Below are 23,935 nucleotides of genomic sequence, written 5' to 3'. Positions count from 1 at the left end.
CGTTCAGAATGCCTGACAATCCGAGCGAAGAATAAACATTCTTCGTCGGAAGTCTCAGACACCGCAAAAGCACATGGCAGGCGATTGGCGAAATTGACAAAAAGATTGACCGGAATTCGTTTCAACAAGTTCAGCAAAAGCATGGGCCGCTCTCCTGAACGACTCGCCACGTGGTTGTGATGGGAAAGTTAACATATGTAACTAACTAGTTACTTCGTGTACTCGTAGGTTCACCTAAATTCCCACGTCGAGAAGCTTCAATCTCAGCAGTGTCAACTAACTAGCAGTTACTTAGGTTAACCTATCCGGAGCATGGGTGCCGAAGCGACTGCAGACTGCAGAGCTGAGTCTAAAGCCAACGCGATCTGTGATTCTCTGCCCTTGCAAGTGCAGCCAACAAATGCATGATATCAAGTCCTGGAGCCAGAGTCGCCCAATCAAGTCACTCCGTACCTTCAAAATTTCAGCTCATGCACTAAGTCCGTTAGTCTGTCTTGGCACTGGCAAGTGGTGAGTCAGTGACCACAAGTGTTTTGCCTTTCGCAGACCTTTCGGCCAAAAAAGGTTCCAAGGTACAATATGTATACAGTATTGGGGTTCTCCAAATCAGCCATCCAATGTCCTGCCATGTCGACGATGGAGCGTCCGATGAAGAAGGGGTTACGAATCGATTCGTCGAGCGCCATTTGAGATACAGATCGGACCTACCTCAGCTGTGGGAGACGATAGATACTACGCTACGGAAGCCCAAGGGGGATCCTGTGACAGCCCGGTGTTCAAGTAGGGGGGAATTCCAGCAATCGAAGCTGAAGAGGGCTATTGAGAAGTTGGAGGGCATACATTCACTAAAGTACCCCTATTAGTGAATTCTAGATCAACGTCAGGAACGAGTCTTCACCGAGCTCTTTGCAATGGAGGTCAATATGGAGATCCACGGTCGGACGAGGATACAAATGCATGATTCCAGGGTGGGAATAGATCGCTCTCGTCATTGCATCATCGAAGATGTGCCCATTCGGGACTGGGAGAATTAGCCGGCAAAATCAGAGCGACAGTACGGAGTATTTCGTCCGGCAATCAGGGTCTTCCAACACTCTCGCTAAACATCTGAACTCTGACATTTGAATAGAGAGCTTTTGTACTGATGATGATGATGATGATGATGATGATGATCTCGCAACCAACATCGGTCACTGCGAGCACTGTGCCGTTAATCCTAGCGCTTTTCTACCAGGCCATCCCTCCACATGGCTGCGGCCACTTCGATTCTCTTTGCCAGCATGCGATTGTCCCGCTTTGGCATTGGGAACTCATTACCTTCGTCATCGTCTTCTTCGTAGGGTGGCAATTGAGCCTCCCCATCACTGTCATAATCATCAACAGAACCCGAACCATGTCCCTCGTGTTCATTGATAAAATTATGAATCGCAGCGAGTGCAAAAACCAGTTTAATCTGAGTATCGAGTGAGAATCCATCTCTTGCCTCATTCAAAGTTCGGAACCGTTTCTTGAACCAATCAAAAGTTCGCCGGATCACTGTCCGTTTTCTGGCATGACGAAGATTGAACAGTTCCTTGAAATTGGTGAGCCCATTTTCGCCATTCTCGAAGTCGCCCAAGCGATGGGGGGTATCGTTGTAGGGGACCAAGAGATGCGGTGAATTGGGGGCAAAATTAGTGTTGGTGAGAAAATAACACCCCTGTGGCAGCGCATATTCACGATCCTTTGATAATACTTGGTCATACACCTCGTAGTCGTCAGCACAACCTTCCATCCCTGCAAAAGACGTAGACAAAGTTGAGATCAAAGTCGCGAGCAGCGAGCACTTTTTGCGAATATACGCCGTCTCGATTCTGCAAGGCCGGTTTCCGGTCTCGAACGGGTATTGAAAGAGGCAAGTGAGTGCAGCCCAATGCTCCCAAGCAGCCATCGAAATAAGGCCAGGCTGAGGGATCATCACCCAGTGCCTCCTTGCTATATCCTGTCGACGGAATCCGGACCAGGTCCGGATACATGGCGAGAATGCCATCCAGGACATGATGAAAAACTCTGTTCCGGTTAGGGCGTCTGAAGTTTACGAAAACTCGCACAAAACTGGATCTAACGGGAATCTTACGATGACATTGTGGTCAATGAATGCTGAAACTTCTCGACAGCATTCCTGTATGATGCGCCATTTGTCGTCAGGTACAGGAAGATCAAGAGTTTCCGTTCAATGCTCATCCCATTGCGACGCTCCGGCACCAACGACGGGGCATGCCTTGCCAACAATCGCGCCAGTTTTTTTAAAGGTAGCCGGACGCATTCCGGTTAGCTCTTTAATTCCTGAATCCTCTTCTTCGAAGACATCAGATTCCCCGCCAGCCCGTCCGCGGGAGCGGCATCAACATCCATCACTTGAGCATCATCGTCGTCACTGGACGACTGGGTTGGAAGGTTCTCCTGGATACGCGGGATCAATCGATTAAGGATGTATGTTTAGACATTCAGAATAGATTCTGCGAGAGCCACGGAAGCCACGTTCTCAATCTGTTCCAAAAGTTCTTCTTCTTCCAGTTTCACCATCGCTGCTCAATGCGGGCTAGTACAGATGGGTAGGGCACCTTCGCAGTTGATGAATGAAGAAATGATCACAAGATAACCGAGGTAACTAATGCAAGAAAGAGAGATTGAAAACGGAGAAGTACTTGTCTGTATCAGGCCAGTTCAACATCTCGCTGGCGATTTCGCTGCTGAGATAACGTAAGGCAAGACCTAGTTGCAATACCAGCATTACAGGCGCGAAACAATTTTGATCGCTATGTACGGAGTACTCCGTAGCTACAGTCCGCCGTATACAGGTTCGCCCCACCGAGTTCTCGATTTACAGTCAAGCCCCGATAAATCGATTAAAGTCCTCAAGATCCTATCGCTATAGAGGGGGTAGTTATTGAAATGTTGCATTGCAAACAAAATTTTGGTACAGATAGCATGGCCAGCTGTTTCGACAGCTCTTACTTCTCAACTTGGCCACCCTGCGCCTTGCGAGCCTTTCGCATGCTGTTGAATCTTTTTGCCTTGCTCACGCCATGGAGATAGAGCCATGACAGGAAGAAGACGGCGGCAAAGTTGAACCCAATGAAGACCCAGAATAAGCCCTATGGTTATGGTCAGCAGTCCTTCCTTACAGAAGACCGAGAAACTCACAAAATCTCGCCATTTGTGCGAGTAAGACACGTTGAAACCGCGGCCCTGCGAAGGAATTAGTCCGCCTATCACAAAGGCATTATCCTGGGAAAGAAAAAAAACCCACAAATTCGTCTCCATTCGAGAATTGGCAAAAAGAACACATCCCGTTTCCGTCATCTTCGACGTATCCGCCCGCTTGCTCGATGAACGGCCGAGCGTATTCCTGGCAGCTCATCCCAGGCGGCGTACTAAACCGAGCTACTTCGCGTTCGACGCAGCGGACAGGCTGGCGATGGATAACCACGCCAAGGAACGCCTCCAGCAGGTACGTGAATGGGGTAACCCAGTACATCCAAGCTCGCCAAAAGCCTGGTAGAGTTGGATATGGCACCACGATGCCGCAGAATGAAACGACAAATGTGAAGAAGGCAGGGACGAGCAGTGACGCGAACAGCTCGTTCGGAGACATCGCTGCAATAAACTGTCCAAATCCGACATAGAACAGCTCGAACAAGATGACCAGCATGTACACGAAGCCGCTGGTAAACGAATCTCGTGGGAAGCCGACACCCCAGTACCAGCAGTTGAAGTAGATCGACCCCGCGACGATGGCATATGGTATTTCGGGGAGAATTGCACTGACCACGAAGGCCCACCACGAATAAATCTTGGAGCTGGCCTCCCGAGACTCGTACAGGTTGCGGAAGTGCAGGAAGCGCGGCTGCAATTGCTGGATCAGAGGCGGACAGATGGTCAGCGTCATGAAGACGGAGAACAGCCTCGACTGCATGTCGATGTAGCTGTTTCCGAGTTTCCAGAACGTGAATGTGTTGAAAAGGCCGGTAAAGATGTGAAGCAAGAATTTGCCCTGAAAACGAAGTGTCAGTTGGCCGACCAGTCACGGGCGCCTCAGAGGCCACATACAGCGATATATTGGGGTGACCGCCAGTATGCGACAAAGGAGCGCTTGGTTGTCGCCATGATCTGCGTCCAGATTGGCATGGCAAATTCGCGATCATCTCGCGTCTCCTCATTCTGACTCTTATTCCGACGAGAATGAATAATCTTCTCTATTTCCTCACGCCGCGCCTTGCATTCGGGTGATTGCTCCCACACATCAGCCCAGTCTTTACCCTTGTAGTTGGGATCGCCGGCGCCAATGACTTCAAGCATGTACTGGTCGCTGTCAGCAACTGCTATCTGGAAACATGACGGGATCAACGTACTTCGGCTGGATTTGCATCCGGCGAACACTTCTTCCCACCGTTTCGTTCGAAGTACTCGATCAAGGTCCGAGAATCATGTCCCAATTCCCCATCATACACAACCCTGCCTCCGCTTTTCAGGAGCAGCAGGTCGTCAAACTCTTCAAAAAGCACTGCAGATGGCTGGTGAATAGTGCACAGAACCGCCTGGCCTGCGTCCGCCAACCGTCGCAGGAAGCGGACAATGTTGTACGCCGCAAGCGAGTCCAACCCGGACGTTGGCTCATCCAGGAAGAGAAGCAATTCCGGCTTGCTGGCCAGTTCAACTCCAATCGTCAGCCGCTTGCGTTGCTCCTGATTGAGACCCACGCCACTGGCGCCAACCACTGCGCCCGCGATGGGCCGCATTTCCAACAGGTCGATGATCTTCTCGCAGTAGTCGTACTTTTCCTGGATGGGCACTTCTCGCGGCTGCCGAAGGAGAGCGGAGAATCGAAGGGACTCGCGAACTGTAGCCGTCGGCTCGTGTACGTCCATCTGCTGGGCAAAGGCAGTGGCCCGCTGGAAGCTTTTTGGAAGTGGTCTGTCATGGTGTTAACCGTGGCATTAAGGGTAAGTGTTATCGAGGGGCAGGGCCATACCGTCCATCAACTAGAAAATCTCCTGTGACCACGCCTGTAGCGGTGCGCTGGGCGAGCGCGTTGAGCAGTGTTGTTTTTCTTCAGCATCCAGAGGTCAGTAACAGTCCACGGACCAGATCACTGTGGTCGTCCATACCCAGCTCCCGATGCTCCCATCAAGGCCGTAAGCCGGCCTGGCTTCACGTAGCCATGCACGTCCTTTAATAATTGCTTCTGACCTCCTTTGACAGGCACCACATAGTTCACATGCTGCCAGGTGAAAATGGCCGTGTTCGCTGCGATCCCGTCCACATTTTTTTCATTCGGTTGGCCGTCTCCTTGGCTGGCGACCTTTTCTCCAGATTCCTCGTCTTGTGACCGAGTCCCCGTTTGGATGGCATCTGCCACGTCCTTGGGCGCTTCTCCACGTTTGAAGATGGTCACCGAACTGCCTCCCTTGTTTGGTCTCTGCAACTCTGTTCCCAGCATGGTCAAAGCAACGAAAAGGACAAGCCATGCAATCAGGATACCAAAGTTCCGCCATAGGTGCGCTCGAGTATAGGTGTATTCGGTCTCGATGTAGTCTGCCCCTCTGACTACGGTGCTTCCGGGCCTGCTGCCCTGAATCAAGCAACTTTGATGCTGCGGCGTGGCGTCCGGGCCCTGCGGAACCAGGTACGGTGGCTCACATTGGATATTCATGTTGTAAAACTCGTTTGTCATAAGCGCCTCGAAGCAGTACTGAACGGGGTTGATCCAGATGAGCCATTTGAACCAGGGACGCATTTTCCACGGCGGAATCAAATATCCAGTGTAAACAACCAGGGCTTGAATGGCGACTCCTGTAAGGCGAGTAGCGACATCAAGCGAGGCAGAGAGCGCACCCAGGGCGCGAAAAAACGAGTACATTGTCATCGTCAGGAAGAACAAGAACAGCAAACTGATGAAGAATTGAGAAGCTGTTCTTGACAAATTGGCCATGAAGTAGACGACGATGTTGAAGATGAACACTTGCACAAAGACCAGGGGCACATCGACAACCACCTGCGCCAGAGCGTATGCTGAAGGCCGGTAGAAACAGAAGCTCTTGTGCTTCATCAGTATCGGTCGGCTTTCAAAGGCGGCAGTGAGTTCCGCCATCGCAAGAAGTGCGTTGAACAGCAGGATGTAGAACATCACACCTCCGCGAGGAAATACATCCGAACTGTAGTTCCAACATCAGCGCGTAAAAACTTCGAGGGCGTGCGCAATGAAACCGCACCTTGTTGGTTGCAAGTTGAAAAAAAGGCTACCGACGATGAGCGCCTGAAACACAATCATCCCCCATTTGCCATACAATGACTGCTTGTCGCCGACCATGACCTGGAATTGCCGCTGCGTCAAAGCCATAACCTGCCGATGAAACGGAATAGTGTAGTTTTTGTGCTTCTCTCGATCCAGAGATTGGTCACGTTCCTCTTTTTGCTTCGCAGTCTCTGCTTCCAATGATTCAATGTCCCCGAGCGCGGCTTTGTAGACATCACTCTGAAGATAGGCCCTCTCGAAGTCTTCTGCAGACCGGGGAATGCGATCTTCCCAGCCAGGCTTGACACGGCGAGCGTTGGGATCGCTGACAGAGGTCAGGAAATCAGGCGTTGTCCACCGAGGAGGACACTCGAAGCCGAGATTCTCGAAATAGGCCTTTGCGTCTTCAGTCTTGCCGAAGAACGCGCACCGGCCTTCCTCGATCAAAAGGACTTTGTCGAACAACGTATAGAGGCTTTCCGCAGCCTGATACAAGGCAACAAGCGTCGACACGTTGGCAGTGTTGGTCAAGCTGCGTAAACTCTCCACATACTCGAGGGCCGTGCTGGCATCGAGGCCGCGTGTCGAGTTATCCCAGCACTGAGTGCTCGCTTTCGTGACCATTGCCTCCGCGATGGATACTCGCTTCTTCTCACCGCCAGACACGCCGCGAATCAGCTCGTTGCCAACCTTTGTGTCCATGGTGTGCTCGATCCAGAACAGCTTCGATATCGCGTTGAGGAAGGTCCTCTGGTAGTCTTTGCGACTTTCGCCCTCGTTCCTCGATGCCTTGCCTGGAGTTCTTGTTTTCAGTGCAAACGACAGCGTCTGTTTGACAGTCAACATTGCATAATGCAGATCATCTTCGGGATTATAGGACACTGATTCAAGTTAGAACCATCATCAGAACGATCAAGTACAATATCCTTTACCTTCTGAGCGGTACTTTTCTGCCATGGTCTTGGGGTCGACACCGCCATACGATACGTCTCCCTCGATGCTCTCGTATCCAGCCCTCTGGTTGCCAATCACTTTCAGAAACGTCGAGCAGCCGGAACCCGGCCTCCCGAGAAGCAGCATCATTTCTCCCGGTCGCACACAGCCCTCGCATGACTGTCAGTATGTACCATCTTTCCTCCAGAAGAGAAACATCGCCCACTGTGAAATTGTGCAGAATGGTCCGCACTGGCTGCTTTCCAGCTCCCATTCCCCTGGCGTCTCGCTTAACCAATCCTTTAATGAACCTCGGTAGCCAAAGAAAGAAGTCGCCATTCGTCGGCTGCAGAGCAGCCCCTAACCCAACACCCTTAACCGTCAAATTCTTCCATACTACCCCAAGATGACGCGTCTGCTCTTCCTCGGAGCTCTCCTGTCTCTTGCGACCAAACATGTTGGACACAAGTCTTTGGATGTCGGTCTTGTCTTCATCTTGATAACTCTCCGATGAAATACTCGAGAGTCGTCGAGACACGATTCTCGAGATCTGCTCGGGTTCACTCGGCAGTACGCCGCTGCTTTGAGACGCCGTGCGGATTGGTTGGAACTCGAGCGTCGCATCCTCCCCATTGTCGACGTCAATTGACTCGGACACTGGTGCAGTCTGGCTGCGCTTGTCCGTGGAGGACGACGACTCAGACACATTGACCGCCGACATGACTTCAAGGTCGTCGACCGCGATTGACGCTGGATAGTATATATATATATATATGTTCAATAGATGCTATTGAACAGCGATTCTTTTATTCCAGCGACCATCAATCCGTCGCCTCCAAGATTTTTGGGGATATTCGGCCATCAGCTGCATAGCATGATAGCAGTCATCCAGACAGAGGTGACGTCATGAATCTCTTTCTCCATCTCGACCGTTCGAATGCGTGGGCCGATCCTGGTTATGGATGACTTGGATTCTGGAAGGTTGGGTTTGGTTGCGGTCGGACCAAGCCCTAAGTTGAGGCAAGCCGGAGCTGACCGATTCATCTTCCCGTCAACCCAACCTTAAGACCTCAGCACGATATCCATCTATCGATTAATTGATCGACATATTAACTAGTATTAGCTGTTGTTCTGTATTCGGAGGTTTACCGCATCACACAAGATTAAGGAAGTTGACGCTGAACATCATGATGATATCATGCGCCGGTTTGTCTTTTCAATCGGCGACCTAACTGTACCATTTGTATACGGGCCAATCATCCATTTCCAGGAATGAATTTTTATCATATCCATCCTGACACTTGCCGATCGTTGCCAGTTTTCTCTCCAGCAGGTATTTAGTAGTCTCATATGTGATTTGCTCGATTTGATTTGAAAGTACCTGATCGAGGGGAAGTTCTTGAACTGGCTACGATAGAAAGAAGCCTTGTGAACGCTAAATCTGAACCATATGTCGTCCATCATAGTTACATGTCATCTAGATCTCGTATAAATACATCATGACAGTCATATACATCTATATTTACAATTCAATCCATAACTCATAACTCGTGCCTCGTAACCGAAAACCAAAACGCCATCGGCCTCGTCTCTATCAATGCCTTCATAATTCATTTCTCATGACGATGGCAGAGCCGCGAAATGCATGTCGTAAAATCCGTTCGCTGTTTCCGCACAGTATGCACCGCATTATGACCCTCCTTCTTCCTCGTCAACTGCTCTCCGTCGCCAGAAGAAAACGTTCATGTTATGATGTGCTGCGTAGACAGCGAATCCAAGAATGCCGATGAGAATGAAGAGAACTATAAGCACAACGGCAATTGTGACGTTTTGTTTGGCCATGCTGACGGAATCCGGGGTCGGAGAACGTCGGTAGAAGGTAATAAGGTAAGAGATAGGGTGTGGCTTATGAGTCGACGGTGTCGTCGGTGCTAGATTTGCCGGCGATGTATTCGAGTATGTATGCTCATTCACGTCTATCCGAATGATTGGAGTTAGCACCAACCCCTGAACAAGTCATCAACGGGGAACAGTTTGTCATCGAGGGACTCACCTCTTCAATGATCACCCTAGAATCTCGAAATTCGACAAAGCGACAGAAATGCGACTCTGCTCAGTCTTCCAACAGGCACAATCAACCGGCGTTGATGCAATCAGCACCTCCAAGCACCTCAACTAATGAGTAAACGGCAACGAAGAAGGAGGATGATGGAAAAAATGCATATTGGCAAGTGCAGGTTGGGAATCAACATTATTTGAAGCTTTGTTGTTTTCCTTTTGCTCAACTGAGTGGCTGGGCGAACGAGGCTCGCGTTTGAACTTTCTTAGCGTCTGGGGTTGACTGAGGGAAGACGCCGATAGGGTCCACGAACCCGCCAATTCATAGAGTGAGTTGGCGCTAAGCCGGCCTGAGTTTAGCCATGGAGATTAGGGTCCTTCAGGTTACTGATGGCCACCAGGCCAGCCCTAAAGCCCGAGCTTCGAGTTTCATAAATCGAGGAGGCAGGTTAGAGCTTTGAGGTCGACGACAGCTTTCGAACGGCAATTCTGCGTGTAGCCTAATGCCAGTTGAGTGCTAGGTAATAAATGACTTTTTATCTTACGACAATAGACTTGGGGCTCTTTTATGATCATACTGTACTCGTTTATTGTCGGCCCCAACGAACGAAAAGTGATGGACACGGTTGATCTAATGACGTCTGATTTCCTTGGCCAGCTCTTTCCAAAGTCTCAACACTTATCCACCATCACCCAGTTCTCGTACTCATACACAGACCCCATTCAACAACAATGGCATTCTTACTGCTGAAATGAACAAAGCTGCGCCAACGTTGCCGGTCCAGAAAAGACCGCCATCGTGGCGAACGCAGCCCTAACTGCATCATGAATCCCTAGTGTTAGAAGGATCATGTGTCAACACAAGGTATTAAGCCCCGATCGAAAAATATTCACACAATCCCCCATGGTGACGGAGCAAGATGTGGTTTCTGGAACGCTTTTCCTCGACGCAGCGCACCCGCACCGCCGACAAGAAATCTATCCGACCCGTCTACCCACCGCCGCGCGAGCCCCGGCCAACCACCTGGCGATGCCACAAGTGCCACAACACCTATCGTCTCGCTGTGACGCGCCGCTGTCTGGTCGATGGCCATGTCTTCTGCAATCCGTCAAAATTTCACACCCCTTCCATCATCCGATCTTGGAGCCAGTGGGCGGATCCCGACGGCGGGAGTAGTATTGTCTGCGATATAAGACAGCGGCAATGCGTCCTCATCGTCGACTATTGCGGCTGGAAGGATTGGGCTGTCTGGCAGCAGGAGATGTGTCGGATGCGGGACGGCGATAATACAAAGAGGAGGGCACGCTCGTCGCGCCCTCGAAAGCAAAGGGCTGGGGCTCGTGCGGAGGAGAGTCACTACCAACCCATTCGTGTGTCGCCGAATGCTGTACAAAAGAAGAGTTCTCGTTATCGTTAACGGCCGCGAATTCGAAAAGTTGGCTTATCATGTGCTGGCTATCACTACCTAGAGAATGCCAGTGTTATGACTCAATTCCTATAAACCAGTTAATGGTTCTATGTCACCAGAGCGCAATTGAAGAGGTATCTAATCTATCGTACATGATATCATTATCCCAGAATCTTCAGCCCGTTCTTGGTCTTGGTTTGCTTCTTGACCTTGGACTTTTGCGCGCCAGTAGTAGTCGAGGCAGTATTCCCCCCGCTGGCATTGGGTGCCTTCTTTCCTTTCTTGTCGTTGGTCACAACGACCGGTCGTACTTCTGTCGTGGCCCGACGCAGCAACACCGGATGCGAGCCGATATATTTCCCTTGCATCTCCCGGGCTGCTTTGAAATAGTCGTCGCCATCACTGAAACTAACAAAACCGTATCCTTTGCTCTTCTGGGTGCGCTTATCCCGAATCACGCGTGTCTTTTGTAATGACGGGTATTTCGAAAAGGCCTTTCGCAACGACTCGTCCGTGACCTCGCCCGCGAGGTTGCCGACAAAGAGCCGGAAATGCGACGGATCCCATTCCAGAAGAGTCGGATCGGTCCATGTTTGACCACCACCCGACCGGACCACCGTCTTCTGAACTGATTCCTGAGTAGAGGCGCCAGGAGTTGGTGTGTTGGAAGTTCCTGGAGTGGTCGAAGTCGACTGGCCCGTTCCGGTGCGGGCCGTGTTCTTAGCTTGGCCTGCAGCGTTCTCCTCCCGACTCATGTACGCACTCTGCCATTGTGCGATTTGCGCCTCCGTTTCCGGATCGAGTCCACTGTCCCTGCCCCGGCCCTGTCCTGCCGAGGAGTAGGAGCCGGAGGTTTGTGTGGCGGCCGATGGTCCATACGTACCGTCACCGTATGCCGGCTGGCCGTAGTATGTGGGCGCGGCCTGGTAGGAGGGTTGAGATTGCTGATATGACGTCGGATAACCAGTCTGCGCAGCATAGGCTGTCGTCGGAGTCGATGGTGTCGTGCCCGATACAGCCGGACTGCCTGCACGGTACGGCTGACTCGACGCTACGGCGCGCGGCTGAAATGCGGTAAAGGTATTGTAGGCAGTGGGCTGTGGGGTTGCGCCATATCCGCCGGCAGGAACAGCCGGTGAAGAGTACGAAGGTGCAGCCGAGTATGCCGGCTTGAATCCAGATAACTGGGTCCCCGATGCTTGTGGGGGGCGTGGAGGGAGGGAGGGCGGCGGCGGTTGTAAAGATGATTTAGGACCTGGAGGAGGCGGCAAGGACATGATGAACGAGGTGTTCCCCCAACGAGTAGAATCGCCAAGAGCAGGATTCGCGATCTGTGCAGCTAAATAGCCGACAGAAGACGTACCTTCAGTCAGCCCCAATCCCCTCAATCACGTCAAGAAATTGGTGGCCACCCAGAACGCTGTTGATCGTGTGGAATAACACGGAGGCCGACTGCGACGGACGGGTTATCCTGATCAACGCGCACACAGCGAGCGCAATTCTGACTCCGGTCAGGTTCTTTTCGAAGGCACCGCTGAGTTTGAGATTGGGATACGAAACACGGTGTGGCTCTTGACGTGACGGGTTGGGGATGTCGTTGGGACGGGAGGAAAAGAAATGCCCAGAAACTGGAAGAACTGTTTTGCCGAGCTCAAGTTGGACTAGCGTGGGAGCGAATACATATAAATCTAGCCATATTAGGAAGGTATAGATACTTCACTGAGTGGCAATTGGCAGGAACTGGACCAAGTTAATGGAAACGAACGTCGTTCATGTATGTATCTTCAGGCACTTAAAGCCTCAATCGACATTTGCGTGCATGAGTCCCGGGGCAGCTCGGATATTTCAGCGCGATTCTGCAGGAGACCAGAACGGAACATATCGGGATAAGAATTCACTCGGTTTGATAGTTGTTGCCAATTGCCACATGCCAGGAGCAAAGGACGGGTACAGGTCTCCAGGATGTCTGGATGGGGGACCTCCTGGTCTAAAATCAAACCCAATCTTCTCTTCTCTCACCGGGAACCCCGCCGAGGTATCTGAGAGACTTGAGGCTGGAAAGGAGTGAGGGCATCTTTGAAATCACCGAGTTCGAGACCGGGCGGACGACTGAGCTCCGATTGTACTCCGGACATCCCAAGTCGGCCTCCAATTAGTTAGGGACTATTTGCCAACTGGCGTTCCTGGCCAAGCGGAGTCTCGGAGACTCCCCCGTGAATACCGGCTATTACATATTGACCCCTTCGGGCCCTTCCGTACGAAGCTTAAATAATAATCGCGCAAGGACTCATGGTACAGTTAACAGTATGATGGTAAGTACCGATTGCCGCTCGGCATTCCATGAATCCATGGCCGGACCTGAATCGGGAAGGCGGGTTACTAAGCATGAAATCATCCCACATGGTGCTGCCCCGCCATGCCACACCGAAGAGTCTCCGATCACAACTCCGGCGCCTTCGGTTGGCTCTCGTCCAGGCCGGAAACGAGGGATCAAACAGCTTCCGTCAGATATCCTTTTTCCAGCGGCAGTTTGTCAGGCTCGATCATGATCGGTTGCGGGGATTAATAATAATAAAATAATACATAGTAGTTAGTAATATGTACTAATCGGTGATCAAATCACTCACCTTGTACGGTGTACCAGCTGCAAACAAAGCAAAAAGAACCCCGCCACGCCCGGGTTTTTCTCTCTCATAAACGCTCATCGCCTCTCCATTGCCCACAATTCTTACTCTTGCTTCGATACTGTAGATACAGACAATTTCCCTCACCGCGTTCAACGGACAACCCCCCCCCTCGTTGTCGTTGACTGACTCTTCCTGTCACCATGACTGAGGCAGTGTAAGTCTGCGGAACCCCCTCCCATTTCGTCATCCCCAATGTCCGCCGCATCACCTGCATATCGGCACAGCTTCAACGCCTGGAAGCTCTGGGAGCTCTCAAGGAGGTGGGATCATGGATTCATGCCGGACGGATCCATTGTTGTTTGGCTTGGAGAAGAACGGATCTTTGTCAATTGACTGCTACTTTTCTCCGTATCTTTCCAGAAATGTAAATTTGATCAGTTCACTGACTTCATCGCGTCCGTGGCTGGCTTCAATGCCGGCGCATTCACGCGACCTGTTTCTAGTGGTGATTTCGGCCTTATTGGCCTGGCCGTCATGGGCCAGAACCTGATTCTCAATGCCGCTGACCACGGCTTCACCGTCGTGGCATACAACCGGACCGTCTCTAAAGTCGATCGTTTCCTGGAGAACGAGGCCAAGGGTACGTTGGAGCTGATGGGAATTTGGTGCGACTCGAACTGACGCGCGCAAAAGGCAAGTCCATTGTCGGCGCCCACTCCGTGGAGGAGTTCGTGGCCAAGTTGAAGAAGCCCCGCCGGATCATGCTCCTGGTCATGGCCGGCAAGCCCGTCGATGACTTCATCGAGCAGCTTCTGCCCTATGTCGAGCCCGGGGACATCATCATTGATGGTGGGAACTCCCACTTCCCCGACTCGAATCGGCGGACCAAGTACTTGGCCGAGAAGGGCATCCGTTTCGTTGGCACCGGTGTCTCCGGTGGTGAGGAGGGTGCCCGTTACGGTCCTTCCTTGATGCCCGGTGGTAACGAGGAGGCCTGGCCCTACATCAAGGACATCTTCCAGAGCATTGCCGCGAAGAGCGAGGGTGAGGCTTGCTGCGAGTGGGTCGGCGATGAGGGTGCTGGTCACTATGTCAAGATGGTCCACAACGGTATCGAGTATGGTGACATGCAGCTCATCTGCGAAGTGAGTTCCTCGTTGGGATTGTCGGTGTCAGCGACTAGCTTTGGAATGGAGTGCTAATGCAAGATTCTCTAGGCATATGATCTCCTGAAGCGCGGCATTGGCCTCTCTTCCTCGGAGATTGGTGACGTCTTTGACAAGTGGAACAAGGGTGTCCTTGATTCCTTCCTGATCGAGATCACTCGCGACATTCTCAAGTACAATGATGATGACGGGACACCGCTTGTCGAGAAGATCCTCGATCAGGCGGGCCAGAAGGGCACTGGAAAGTGGACTGCCATCAACGCCCTTGATCTGGGCCTTCCGGTCACCCTCATTGGCGAGGCTGTCTTCGCCCGCTGCCTCAGTGCCATTAAGCCGGAGCGTGTGCGCGCCTCTAGTCTTCTGACTGGCCCCACACCCCAATTCGAGGGTGATAAGCAAGCCTTCATTGATGACCTGGAGCAGGCCCTGTATGCTTCTAAGATCGTCTCGTACGCTCAGGGCTTCATGCTCATGCGCAGTGTACGTATTCTCCGAAGCATTTCTAAATGGCCTACGGTTGCTAACCCCATTCTTAGGCTGCCAAGCAGTACGGCTGGAAGCTGAACCAGGCCAACATTGCCCTGATGTGGCGTGGCGGCTGCATCATCCGCTCGGTCTTCCTCAAGGACATCACCCGGGCGTACCGCAAGAACCCCGATCTGGAGAACTTGCTCTTTGACGAGTTCTTCAACAACGCAATCCAGAAGGCGCAGAGCGGATGGCGGAACGTGGTCAGCAAGGGCGCTCTCTGGGGTATCCCGATCCCTGCCTTCAGCACTGCTCTGAGCTTCTACGATGGTTACCGCACCAAGGACTTGCCAGCCAACCTGCTGCAAGCTCAGCGGGATTATTTTGGTGCGCACACATTCCGCATCAAGCCCGAGTTCGCGAGCGAGAACTTCCCCGAGGGCAAGGATATCCACGTCAACTGGACAGGGCGTGGCGGCAACGTGTCCGCCTCGACCTACGTTGTATAGGCTAGCCTGTGTACTTAGTGAATTCATTTGTGTTTGACGAAGATATCTGCTTCATTCATGCATTTGTGGGTAGAGAATGAATGAATGATCCCGTTTACGAGTTGTAGTCTGCGTTGAATGGCCGAATTTCTTCACTTTCTTCCAGGTCCATGATCAATTTGATCCTGAGGCTGCGAAAGACTGAGGACAGACCAGTCAGAATGGGTCTTTGGAGTCTGGCCGGACCCGCGGGAGCTAAGCCTGATCTGGAAATGCAGCATGTAATCTGCATAGCCAGCCATGACCGTCCTCCATCGCTGTCTTCTTGCTCTCTCGGTCCAGAGGTTGTGCATTGCGCCCAGTCAACCGGAGAGTCCATTGAGCTGTTTCGACGTTTTTCTCCCTGGTCAGGGGCCGGTCGTGCGAGTTTGTTGTTTTTCCTCGATTTGTCCGACCCTCATTCTGGCCCGTGTGTTTCGTCGGAAGCCGACCCATTCGCTCGTGCGGTGTGCTAAGCGCGCGCCAATCCCGCTCCCGTCTCAGGCCGGGTTGAACTCTGAAAGTTGATCTGGCTGGTTTTCTGGAAAGGGTAGACTAATGGTCGGATAGTCTGCGGACCATCCGTCCACCATCTCTTTTTTAGTCCCAACGTTTGCCCAAGCGGGTCCATTCTCTTCTGCTTTCGATCACGTCGGGACCCCCCTTTGAAGCTGCTGTTTCGGCGGTGGACAGGGTCGTTGTCACATGGCCGACAAGCGGCAGAGTGTTGGTGGCAAACTCCCTGCTCAGGGAGGACCCATGGTGCCTACAGATGAGACGTTGGCTAGATCTATCGGCGGACGGTAAGCTGTCAATGTTGTCTCAATCCCAGCTTACGCCCTTGCTAATCTCGGTTGCACAAACAGGGTGCGCATTTCGACAATTGGTCCCAATGCGACGACGGTAGAAGGTACTCTGTTTACCGCGTGTCCCATCACCAATCTGGTGGCCATCAATACCTCCTCCTCCTCTCCGAACGCGAGCACCAATCAATCGAGTGACTACCGTATCATCCCCGTTTCCCGCATCCAATCCTTTCAACTCCTCAGTCTCGGGCCGTCAAATATGGAGACGCCGTTCACAGATGCCGTGCCTCCGCTTCAGTCATTAGATATTCGCGCGCTAAGAGCACGCGAGGCGGCTGCGGTGGCCAAGGCACACGAGAAGGAAGCGCGACGCGGCAAGGGTGTGACGCGCGAAGCACAGGACCTGTTTGATGCTTTCAGTCGTACCATGCCCACCAGATGGGACGGCACAAGCATTGTGGTCGCAGAAGCTGTCACCATTGCCAAGCCGTACCGGGTGGATGACTGTCGCCCGCTGGTGCCGGGCGACAATGCGGCCCTCGCGCGGGTCCGCAAAGTGGTATGTATACGCTTTTCTCTCACAGCGATAGTATAATAACAGGATCCCAGTTGGAAATGGAGCGAAAGAAGATCGAACTCCGCAATGCAAGCGCGGTGATCAGCAACAACGCACACTTTGCGCGGCAAAACAGGGACCGAGTGGCCATCCCGAATCATATCGACTCTTCCGCACCAGCTCCCAGGAAGGGGGGTTAGATTCCAAGGCCATAAAGGTCTACACGCATTGGAAATCTAGATGGGGTTGTCGGGAGGAGGAATATCAGCGACGGCGAAACGGATATCATGAACCAAAGTCAGTCATTGCGCCTGGACGACAGAGTCTAGGTTAGCATGCATCATGACCGATACTTAGCTTCACGATAGGGTGAATCGAAAAGACAAGTTCAAACAGCTGCTTCCTTACACTCGGTGGGAGTTTTGTATCTTAGGGCTGCCAGTTTTCTTTTATATTTTTCCTTGGGAGAAGTGATTGCCCCTGTTTCTGATTGATAGGGAATCAGCTTGTAGCTGACAGTCTGCTGAACTAGATGCTGTCAGAATGGGAGCAAGGCCTTATGCAGCATGCATGTGTGAACCTGTTCGACGTCCTGATCCTTTTTTTTTCCCTACTTATTCACACGCAATCACACCGGACCATGACCTTTCTGTCGCCCCGACGATCAATCCACAACACCAAAGTCAACAGATATTCACACCACCATGCTCTCACGACATTCTCTCACGTTCTACTTCCCCTCGCTGTATCTTCTCAGGACCGATCAGCGTCAGGATTGGCGAGAACCAGCACTGAACACACGCAACCAGGCTCCTCCTCTTGCGTGGTATCTCTGAAAATCGCCGTCCAAATGTCGTTTGAGCACGCCGTCCAGCACGCATTCAAGGCGTTCCCCTCGGTGGAGTTTATCCACCTGAGCAGCGAGTTTCTGCCGCCCACGCCAACCGATGTCGTGGATTACCGTGACCAGGGTGAGCCACACATCTACACCTGCTGGAATGGCGTCACGGTGTACGACTGGGATGAGAGCGTGGTGGTGAAGTACGGCCATCGCGTCAAGCCCACCGAGGCGCTGCACATGAAGTACGTGGCCGAGCATACCTCTGTTCCCGTCCCGCGTGTCCTGGGCTGCTACACCGTCAAGGGGAGCGAGGTTGAGGCCGATTGTGAGGATGGCAAGCGCCATACGTACATCTTCACGCAGCGCGTCGTGGGCGTCACCCCTGTCAGCGATGTCTGGATGTTTCTGAATGAGAGGGAGCGCCGGACGGTTTCTGATGGTCTGCGCACGGCGATCCGTTCCCTGCGTCGTCTGCCGCCGGGTCCGTATATCGGATCGGTCTGCGGAAGACCGGTGAACAGTGATCTTCTTGACAACATGCCTGCTGAATTCAAGGTTAAAAAAAAAAAAAAAAAAAAAAAAAAAAAAAAAAAGAAAACTCCTCTCATGCCTCGCCCCTCTCTCAATATTTCGGAAGACTGACCATTGTCCAGGCCCCTTCCGCCTTGAAAACGATTTCTACACCGCCATCTACGAGGCGTATCCCTCCCAGAGCCACCGTCACCTCCCCTCTCGGTACTTTATCGCTCACATGCTTCGCGAACTCCGTGCGCGTCCCCAGCGTCCCTTTTATTTCACCCACGCCCGTCTCGACCCGGACCATGTCCTTGTTGACCTTCATGGCCATGTCAAGGCCCTCGTCGGCTGGTCCTGGAGCGGCTGGTTCCCGGATTACTGGGAGTTTTACGAATCCCGCCGCTTCTACACCGAATTCGACGGGGCGTGGGGCGAGACCCTCCTGGAGACGCTTGAGCCATTCTTCGTCGAGCCGGCGATCATGTGGGCGTTGAATGCCCTCAGGGAGGATATGCATGTGTGGTGGTCGGCGACGGCCGGCCCGTTGTCGTCGGCGTCTTCGGAGTCGGCGGCCGGGGGGTCGCTGGGTGGGGAGTTTGATTTGGAGATTGAGGATGTGTTCAAGAAGTGATGGGATGGTGACTTTTTCTTCTTTGTCTCGCTTTTATTTCTTTTGCTCTCTGGCTCCGTACTTGGTGGGTTATGGAGTGGTGCACTAAGTTTCCGGTTGTGGTCTGTGGACACACGTTGATTTTTGTACTCTTTCTTTTTTTCAAAAGGTAACCACTCTCGGATGAGACACACTAATAGCTCGAGCAAGTCTTCCCAAAAGTAAACTACAGTCTCATTTCGCTAACATGACATCCTGTTATAATACCATCATGGTCCACACATAGCAGAGTATCAACGCGTAAAACCATGCCCGAGACGATGTGAAATGATACCCTCCGTACTTAGAGGTACTTCCCTACTCGGATAAAAGTGGCCTGCGCTCGTCATCACGAATAACATTCTTCTTCCTCTTCTTTCGTCGCTTCTGCTTGCTCACGCTTTTAGACGCATCGTCCCCGGCTTCACCATTCGACTGTTCATTTCCACTATCCTGGTTGATTTCCGGCGAGGACTTAGCACTGTCTTCGTTATTCGCCCCCTCCATTTCCGATGGCGACCCGTTTGTAGTCTGAAGTATCACTTTCTTCACCCCACCCACATCGATGATTTGTTCGGTGATGCTGCCGCTTCGCGCGGGGCCATGCGCCTGGTACGATGGTCGGATGGGGTCCCCGGATCGCGAGTCGTACGACCGGATGCTGCTCGGCTTGCTCCTGCTTCGGTTGGGTGATCCGTGAGGCGACCTACTGGGCGATCTCTTGGGTGACGATGGGCCGGTCTCGGTCGCATCTTCGGGAACGGCGAGCCGGGAACCGTCTACCTTGAGGTTGTTCGATGAAGAGTTCTTTTGGATAGGTTCAGACGACGGTGAGCTGCGGTCCATTGTGCCGTACCCACGGTCGGCAGCGCGCGACTCTGGTGACTTCGGCAGGGATACATCGGAAGACCGCGTTACGGAGTTGGTGTCGGTTAAGCCCCCCGAAAGAGTCCGAGTCAAGTCGGGAGTCTTGATCTTGACATTCTGATAGCGAGTCTGTCGAGGTCGACTGGCAAGGTTCGACGGTCCCAAGTGCTTCAAATGTTCGCGAACCTCTTCCGTGCCTCTCTTCGTAAGGATCTCGTGCGGTGCGTCCGGCTTGTTCCGGACAGAGAAACGAGGCGCGGGAATCTGGTTGAGCCCACTACTGGTACGACGAGGCGGCCCCTCTGCTGGAGGTCCGTTCGACCCGTCCTCCTCATCGGCAGTATATACAGTCAAAGTAGGCCGCTCCTGCACAATCTGACCCTTTGGAACTCGCGCTTTGGGAGCTGGTGACAGCCGCCGAATCGCCTTGTGGACATCAATGAAAACATCCGATTCATCGATAATCTCCCTGTATTCACATCAGTCCCATCCGCTCCATTCTCGGTCGTAGTAACACAGCATACTCGCCGATAAGCTCCTCAATGACATCTTCAAGAGTAACAACTCCTAGAGCGCCGTGGTCTTCCCCAGGATAATCAGAGACCAATACCATATGAGACTTGCCCTCTTGGAAGAAATTCACAATGTCCAGGCAACTGGTCTCGGGACGGGTTTCAGGCAGAGTGGCCAAGGCGAAATCCCGCACCATCTTGGCGTCCTCAGGGTCATATGTGATGAGCATCTTCACAAGAAGCATGCCAACAAAGTTGTACGGGTTATCTGGAGCATGAATGGGAATTCGTGAGTAACCTTGAGACAAAATAAGATCCATTGCAGCCTCGTCAAGAACAGTGTCGGTGGACATGGTAAACACATCCTCCATCGGAGTCATAATGGATCCAACCGACTTCTCTTTCAGGTCCAGCACCGCACTGATAATCGTGACTTCGTCTGAATTCAGTTGCTCTCCAGCAGTGCCCAAAGACTTGTGCAATGTCACCAACGTTTTCAAGCCGGCCTTCTTGTAAAAGGTCCCGTGATCTTCGCCTAGCAAGAAATCGAGGAGTTTGGCAATGGGCCACGCGATGGGGGCCATCAAATACATCATCACCAATACGCATGGTGCCATCCATGCTCCAATAGGAAGTCCATAACGGACACATATTGACTGTGGAACAACCTCGCCGAAGATGACTGAAAGTGGTCAGCCCGTTGAGAAATGAATCCGAATCATTGTCTCGTACCAATCAAGGCGGTACTGCCGACAACCGCCATCCAACCACCGCCAAATGACCGGTCGAGAATGATTGGTAGTGTTTCGTTGGTAATGACGTTGCTGAGCAGGAGGGTAACCAAGACCCAATGCTTCCCTTTGTGCAGCAACTTTAACACCGCAGCAGCATTTTTCCTCTCGGCCGGTTCCCCAGACGAACTCAGAACTCGCAGATGAATTTCATCCTAGGAAAATGACCGATCAGACCATGGCCAACTGCCGTTACTAGGGAAGCCCGCCACCTACCTGTCCCATAAGAGCAATCGTCAATCCAGCGAATGCTCCTCCGCCTAAAACCAAAGCAACAGCTACGACAAAATACAGCCACGGACTAGCATCATCTGATTCTTTGTTTTCCAAACTGTGACCCGCCCATATTCGTACAATATCTGCCGGAGCCGCTGCAACGGCAGGAATCCTTGTAAGAAGCAATAACAGGACTTTTGCCAGACCAAGTGCTATGGGCCTGCTGACCAGGTACGGACTAGCCTGGGCAACAGTTCTCATCGCGGACAGACGAATGCGGAATTGCAAGGATTATTGAGGCTGCATTGCGTCCCGATATGCTAAACAGCGACGACAGTCGAGATGACGTTTATGGATCGGAGCTTCGCAAGGCGGATCTCTGTACGATGTAGAGTTAACTTGGCCGAACGATCAAATTTGTGGAACGCAGCGACTTTATCTATCTGGGACCGACGAGTCGAGCTCTTGGTGTGGGGAGCTGGGAAGGAGTGAAGTGCTCAAAGGATTCGCGGGTTAACGGTTCTGGACCCGCGGCGTGCTCGCGACGCTGCAGGAGTCAAAGCACGGCGAACGATTACGGAATTTGATGCCTCAGGCTTGAAAATTGATCATGTCATCTTTGTGTATGCCTAAGGCATAAACCTGACATGCCAAGACCGCGGCGAGGTTCGTGTCGGTTATCCGCGGTGTTTAGATAAGAGCGTCGGCAATGAGGTTGAATTGACAAGTGACTGCCCAGCAGCCACTGTTTGTTCCAATCTTCAGTTCTCTCAGACGTTCGTTCCTGAAACTATCTGCACAGCGGTCGCAATGAACAGGTCTCTCATGATCAGCCGACGTCTTGCTCGTTCATGGAGGCAAGCCCTCCGATCCTATTCCTCCGCACCCCCATCAGCTCGGCTGAATCAGCCCATTGACTTTAAGACAACACCTCTGTTGCATCATGCCCCATCGTCTCTCTCTCGATCGCAAGAACTTCCGCAGTCGGCAACGACAAAAAGACTGAATCTATATCAGGCGATTAACTCGGCGCTCCGGACTGCCATGTCAACAGACGACAGAGTGATGCTCTTTGGAGAAGATGTCGCGTTTGGCGGTGTATTTCGGTGCTCGATGGACTTGCAAATGGAATTCGGGGGCGAGAGAGTATTCAATACACCGCTGACCGAGCAAGGCATCGTCGGATTTGCCATAGGAGCTGCCGCCCAAGGCATGAAGCCTGTGGCTGAGATCCAATTCGCCGATTACGTATTTCCAGCTTTCGATCAGATCGTTAATGAAGCAGCTAAGTTCAGATATCGGGAAGGCACAACCGGTGCCCATGTCGGTGGTTTGGTGATTCGCATGCCTTGTGGTGCAGTCGGACACGGTGCTCTGTATGACACGTCGCCTTTCATGGCTCTATTCTTTGGCTGATTATGGTGGATAGGTATCACACTCAGTCTCCGGAAGCCTTGTTTGCGCATGTGCCGGGTATTCGAGTCGTGATACCCCGTTCTCCCACGCAAGCAAAGGGTCTCCTCCTGTCAGCAATTCTAGAATGTAACGATCCCGTCATATTCATGGAGCCCAAAATCCTATATCGCGCCGCTGTCGAACACGTACCTACCGAGTCCTATACCCTCCCGCTAAGCAAAGCGGAGATAATCAAGCCAGGAAGCGATCTGACGGTAATATCTTATGGGCAACCTCTCTACCTCTGCTCTCAGGCCATTGCAGCTGCCGAAAAGGAGAGAAAGGGCCTGAGTGTTGAGCTCATCGATCTGCGCACCATCTATCCGTGGGACCGACCGACCATTCTGGATAGCGTTCGCAGGACTGGACGTGCGATTGTTGTCCATGAAAGCATGGTGAATTATGGCGTTGGGGCTGAAGTCGCGGCAACAATACAAGAAGGGGCATTCCTGCGCTTAGAAGCACCCGTGAAGCGGGTTGCCGGTTGGAGCACACACACAGGGTTGACTTATGAGAGCTTTATCATGCCCGATGTTGCGCGTACGTTTCCTTCCCGCTTCTCTTTACTCAGTAACTGATGGCCATTTGCAGGAATCTATGACGCCATCCTCGAAACGATTGATTACTGAGATATTATAGCGTCTGGAAGATCGTCGACTGACGCAATACGGAGCGACGCTACATCACCTGCTTGAGAGCGTTTGCATCAATATCACGAGTACCCAAATGATACATTATTCTTGTCATGCTCACGCAGCTGGCATCATAAATCATAGATGGCTGCTTTGCCTGTTTCGCACTCATGTTCCTGGTTGGGACCTTCTTACAATACTACTCTCATCACGACTGGTGTTGCCTCGAGCAGGAACAGCACTTCGACTCCTGCCTGGTCGATTATAGACAGCATTCTTGACTGGTCCTATTCCTGTTCCTCAAGTTGTGTCCTGACGAGTTGAGCACTCTTGTTAGTGATAACTTGTAGATATGTATCGGATTCGGATCTCGTTGAGACTCATCATCATGTTTGGTGTTAGAAAGTATGAATTTGAAGACGTCTCAGCAGCAATTTACTTCTATGTCACTCTGCAGCGAATCGGACAGGGATTTCCGTTAGTTACCGGTGGATAGTTGAAGTCGATATTTGCCCTTGCGTCAGCAATCCATGGTAAGGATTCGCCGTTTTGTTCAAATCACTTTCAGAACTACTAATGATGAACGGTTCTTGATCTCAACAAATTCATTCAATCCACGCAAAATTACA

At 52.0% G+C, this 23,935-nt stretch overlaps 9 protein-coding genes across 9 annotated transcripts; 4 read left to right on the top strand and 5 right to left on the bottom strand.

The window, feature by feature from the left end:
- Positions 1-1,757: 1,757 nt before the first annotated feature.
- VTN31DRAFT_2498 (uncharacterized protein) lies at positions 1,758-2,223 on the bottom strand (the record flags this gene model as incomplete). Its single annotated transcript, XM_069402672.1, has 2 exons — positions 1,758-2,049; positions 2,117-2,223. The coding sequence occupies 2 exons, from the start codon at positions 2,221-2,223 to the stop codon at positions 1,758-1,760; spliced, it is 399 nt and encodes a 132-aa protein (XP_069261931.1).
- Positions 2,224-3,265: 1,042 nt separating this feature from the next.
- On the bottom strand, positions 3,266-3,958 carry VTN31DRAFT_2497 (uncharacterized protein; the record flags this gene model as incomplete). The annotated part of the gene is made up of 1 exon (XM_069402671.1): positions 3,266-3,958. The coding sequence occupies one exon, from the start codon at positions 3,956-3,958 to the stop codon at positions 3,266-3,268; it is 693 nt and encodes a 230-aa protein (XP_069261930.1).
- A 427-nt stretch (positions 3,959-4,385) lies between these two features.
- Positions 4,386-7,931, bottom strand: VTN31DRAFT_2496 (uncharacterized protein; the record flags this gene model as incomplete). The annotated part of the gene is made up of 6 exons (XM_069402670.1): positions 4,386-4,956; positions 5,015-5,092; positions 5,151-6,197; positions 6,255-7,158; positions 7,210-7,381; positions 7,437-7,931. 6 exons carry the CDS (start codon positions 7,929-7,931, stop codon positions 4,386-4,388), a joined length of 3,267 nt encoding a protein of 1,088 aa, XP_069261929.1.
- Positions 7,932-10,188: 2,257 nt separating this feature from the next.
- On the top strand, positions 10,189-10,686 carry VTN31DRAFT_2495 (uncharacterized protein; the record flags this gene model as incomplete). The annotated part of the gene is made up of 1 exon (XM_069402669.1): positions 10,189-10,686. The coding sequence occupies one exon, from the start codon at positions 10,189-10,191 to the stop codon at positions 10,684-10,686; it is 498 nt and encodes a 165-aa protein (XP_069261928.1).
- Positions 10,687-10,838: 152 nt separating this feature from the next.
- Positions 10,839-11,954, bottom strand: VTN31DRAFT_2494 (uncharacterized protein; the record flags this gene model as incomplete). Its single annotated transcript, XM_069402668.1, has 1 exon — positions 10,839-11,954. One exon carries the CDS (start codon positions 11,952-11,954, stop codon positions 10,839-10,841), a length of 1,116 nt encoding a protein of 371 aa, XP_069261927.1.
- A 1,550-nt stretch (positions 11,955-13,504) lies between these two features.
- Positions 13,505-15,447, top strand: VTN31DRAFT_2493 (uncharacterized protein; the record flags this gene model as incomplete). The annotated part of the gene is made up of 5 exons (XM_069402667.1): positions 13,505-13,518; positions 13,808-13,944; positions 13,998-14,449; positions 14,522-14,950; positions 15,007-15,447. 5 exons carry the CDS (start codon positions 13,505-13,507, stop codon positions 15,445-15,447), a joined length of 1,473 nt encoding a protein of 490 aa, XP_069261926.1.
- A 723-nt stretch (positions 15,448-16,170) lies between these two features.
- On the top strand, positions 16,171-17,027 carry VTN31DRAFT_2492 (uncharacterized protein; the record flags this gene model as incomplete). Its single annotated transcript, XM_069402666.1, has 3 exons — positions 16,171-16,268; positions 16,332-16,830; positions 16,881-17,027. The coding sequence occupies 3 exons, from the start codon at positions 16,171-16,173 to the stop codon at positions 17,025-17,027; spliced, it is 744 nt and encodes a 247-aa protein (XP_069261925.1).
- A 2,124-nt stretch (positions 17,028-19,151) lies between these two features.
- On the bottom strand, positions 19,152-21,228 carry VTN31DRAFT_2491 (uncharacterized protein; the record flags this gene model as incomplete). Its single annotated transcript, XM_069402665.1, has 4 exons — positions 19,152-20,169; positions 20,225-20,894; positions 20,945-21,158; positions 21,220-21,228. The coding sequence occupies 4 exons, from the start codon at positions 21,226-21,228 to the stop codon at positions 19,152-19,154; spliced, it is 1,911 nt and encodes a 636-aa protein (XP_069261924.1).
- A 1,035-nt stretch (positions 21,229-22,263) lies between these two features.
- VTN31DRAFT_2490 (uncharacterized protein) lies at positions 22,264-23,303 on the top strand (the record flags this gene model as incomplete). The annotated part of the gene is made up of 3 exons (XM_069402664.1): positions 22,264-22,595; positions 22,649-23,214; positions 23,266-23,303. The coding sequence occupies 3 exons, from the start codon at positions 22,264-22,266 to the stop codon at positions 23,301-23,303; spliced, it is 936 nt and encodes a 311-aa protein (XP_069261923.1).
- Between the last annotated feature and the right edge of the window lie 632 nt (positions 23,304-23,935).

The sequence above is a fragment of the Thermomyces dupontii genome (genome assembly GCF_041956625.1).
Source record: "Thermomyces dupontii strain NRRL 2155 unplaced genomic scaffold VTN31scaffold_2, whole genome shotgun sequence".
Taxonomy (NCBI): domain Eukaryota; kingdom Fungi; phylum Ascomycota; class Eurotiomycetes; order Eurotiales; family Trichocomaceae; genus Thermomyces; species Thermomyces dupontii.
This window is presented reverse-complemented; position numbering and strand designations above follow the sequence as displayed.